The 2,500-nt window shown below is 38.8% G+C and overlaps 1 protein-coding gene across 3 annotated transcripts in view; it reads left to right on the forward strand.

The window, feature by feature from the left end:
- The window catches only part of LOC113825448 (protein Wnt-11b-2), a 175,842-nt gene that overhangs the window by 68,415 nt on the left and 104,927 nt on the right, over positions 1–2,500 (forward strand). The window contains exon 1 of one of the 3 annotated variants that reach the window (XM_070133010.1): positions 1–715. This exon is cut by the window's left edge and continues 25 nt beyond it. The exons of 1 other annotated variant lie outside the window; for it this stretch is intronic. In XM_070133010.1, the coding sequence (XP_069989111.1) occupies positions 654–715 (62 nt within the window). In that variant the 5' untranslated portion in view covers positions 1–653. Of the gene's footprint in view, positions 842–2,500 lie in introns of all 3 variants that reach the window. One more of the 3 variants, XM_070133012.1, reaches the window with a different exon arrangement.

Consider the following 2,500-nt stretch of genomic DNA (forward strand, 5'->3'; position numbering starts at 1 on the left):
CGGAGATGCTGAGAGTCAGTAGCAGCACGTGCGTTTGTTGTGACGGTCCGAACTCCCAGCGTGTCATTTTTTTACCTGTGTAGGACGGCGCCTCCTTGTGCCCAGCAAGGGAGGCAGACCGACTTATGGCAGTGATGAGCGGCGCAAGGACGGCGCAGGTTGTGTCTAGCGTCAGATGCGTCAAACCAGATATGCGCCCAGACTGTGCTGATTATCTTGCGAATGGGACTCTCTGTGAACATGCCTAGAAAAGCTCTTTGAATTGCACGGTAGCAGGTGGTCTACGTACGAGATAATTCAATGGTGTATGTGACATTGTGAATATCCGAGAATGTGTTGGAACGAAATTCTCCATGAAAGCAGAAGGTTGTTCGTGTAGTGGTGGTGGCGGCGGGCTTCGACTTATTTACAGTGGCGTCGTTAAACCAGCACCCGTCACATGGGTCCAGGCCGTCAGTGTTACGGATCGTATCCGGTTTCCTTAACTATGAGTACTTCAAGGAGCCCTGGCGCGTATCGAGAACACGCGTGATCTAGTCAACTGCATCCCGTAATGAAGAACATTGAACGGGAGTGCTGTAATGTCAATGATTCCTGTGATGTTCGTCAATGTGAAATATGTACCGCATAAAGGCTGTAGTATAGTGTGAAACATGAAGAAAATACTGCTGCTTCTGGCACTACAATTTATCACGGCTTGGTCAATAAATTGGCTGTAAGTATTTCGTGAATGCCTCTCAGACTGTGCTGTATGTTATGTCAGTATTAATGTCCATTTGAAAAAATATAAATCTAACGAAGAGACGGCTCTAGAATGTGGTCTTCCCATCAGACGACACAGGTAAGTGGGTTAGCCCTTTCAAGACGGGTTATCTCGTCAGAGAAGGAAGGACAGAGAAACAATGATGCAATTATAGTGTAATATTTGTTGTGAACAGTGCGTCCTTCATGATTTATACACACAATACGAAGACTATATCGTTTTCGTTCATATTTCAATGGTGTAGGCAATTTTTTTTTTACTTAATTATGGGTATTTAATGTCAACACGGGAACAGAGAAAGAAAGAGAGATGCAGAGAAAAGAATAGACATTTTGTGCTGCTTGTAAATTTGACAGTATCGCCTACGATATAATACGTTGTTAGGTAGTATTTGTAATACCATGAAGACTTGTATGCAACCTCTCTTAATGTTGCGATACTTTTTACTCGCGTATATAATTGGAATCTCCTTTTAGGATATCACTATTGCATTAAAATGAAAGGGAAATCGAATGACATAGACTGTTAAGAATACTTGATTTGTAGCTAGTTTTTCTCTATAAAAAGTCGTTTAACTAAAAGTGCACTCAAAAATTTCATCATCCATATTCTCTCTATTGCAAAATAAAAATTCACATGCGTTTTTTCACTTGTGTCGATGTTGTTCTTTATCATTATTTTCCCGTAAGAAAAGAAAAAGAAAACTACATGCCTAAAATAAAGTAGATGCACATGATTCTGTAACAAGATCAGTAATCCACCCCATGGGTCCACTACCGAAATCTGAAACAGGATACGTGTCACACGCGCTCTATAGGTTTTGCGTAACGAGGCGGCATAGTGTTCAGTCGTGCCGTCTCCCTAACATACTTTCGTACCATCAATATGACAGGATCTTACTGATGCTTATAGCCAAGTCGTATATTCCCCGCACGTCATCTTCACTCTACTACGCGGGACACAAGGCCGATTGTTCCACTAGACTTGAACAATTTGGCACGCACGCAGGACGACGAGCTCGAATACACATGAATAGGATAAATGACGCTTTGTACTGACGCAAGTAATTTCCAAAGAAATGCCTCTCTTAATTTACCGATTTGTTGACTGCAGAAACGAAAGCCATACACATATTAAAGCGTCCGTTCGTGTGTTGTCAGTTAATTTCATGTACATTGGTAATTTTAACACCATTACACACAAATGTGAACACACATATATAGCGAATACAACAGACACAAAATTCATTTGAATAGATGAACCATTACTTCTTTACATACTTGCAGGCTACAAACAGATCCAATCGTATATTGGAGTTTATATGACGTAGATTGGAGAAGTTTAACAAAGTAAAATTAATAAACAGTTATAAAGTATTGACTACGTAGGAAGCAATTATTCGCATGCAGGATTTCTTATGCATTACTCATACGGGAATTCTGGTCTGTGGATAGTGTAAGCTTAAAGCGTAAACTATATCAGTCTCCCTCTCTCATTCCATACACACACACACACACACACACATATATATATACACACACACACACACACACACATACACACACACACACACACACACACACACACACACACACACACATATATATATATATATATATATATATATATATATATATATATATATATATATATGTATGTATGTTTATATACACATATATATATAGATATATATATATATATATATATATATATATATATATATATATATATATATAT

Source organism: Penaeus vannamei, chromosome 18 (assembly GCF_042767895.1).
Source record: "Penaeus vannamei isolate JL-2024 chromosome 18, ASM4276789v1, whole genome shotgun sequence".
In the NCBI taxonomy this organism is placed as follows: domain Eukaryota; kingdom Metazoa; phylum Arthropoda; class Malacostraca; order Decapoda; family Penaeidae; genus Penaeus; species Penaeus vannamei.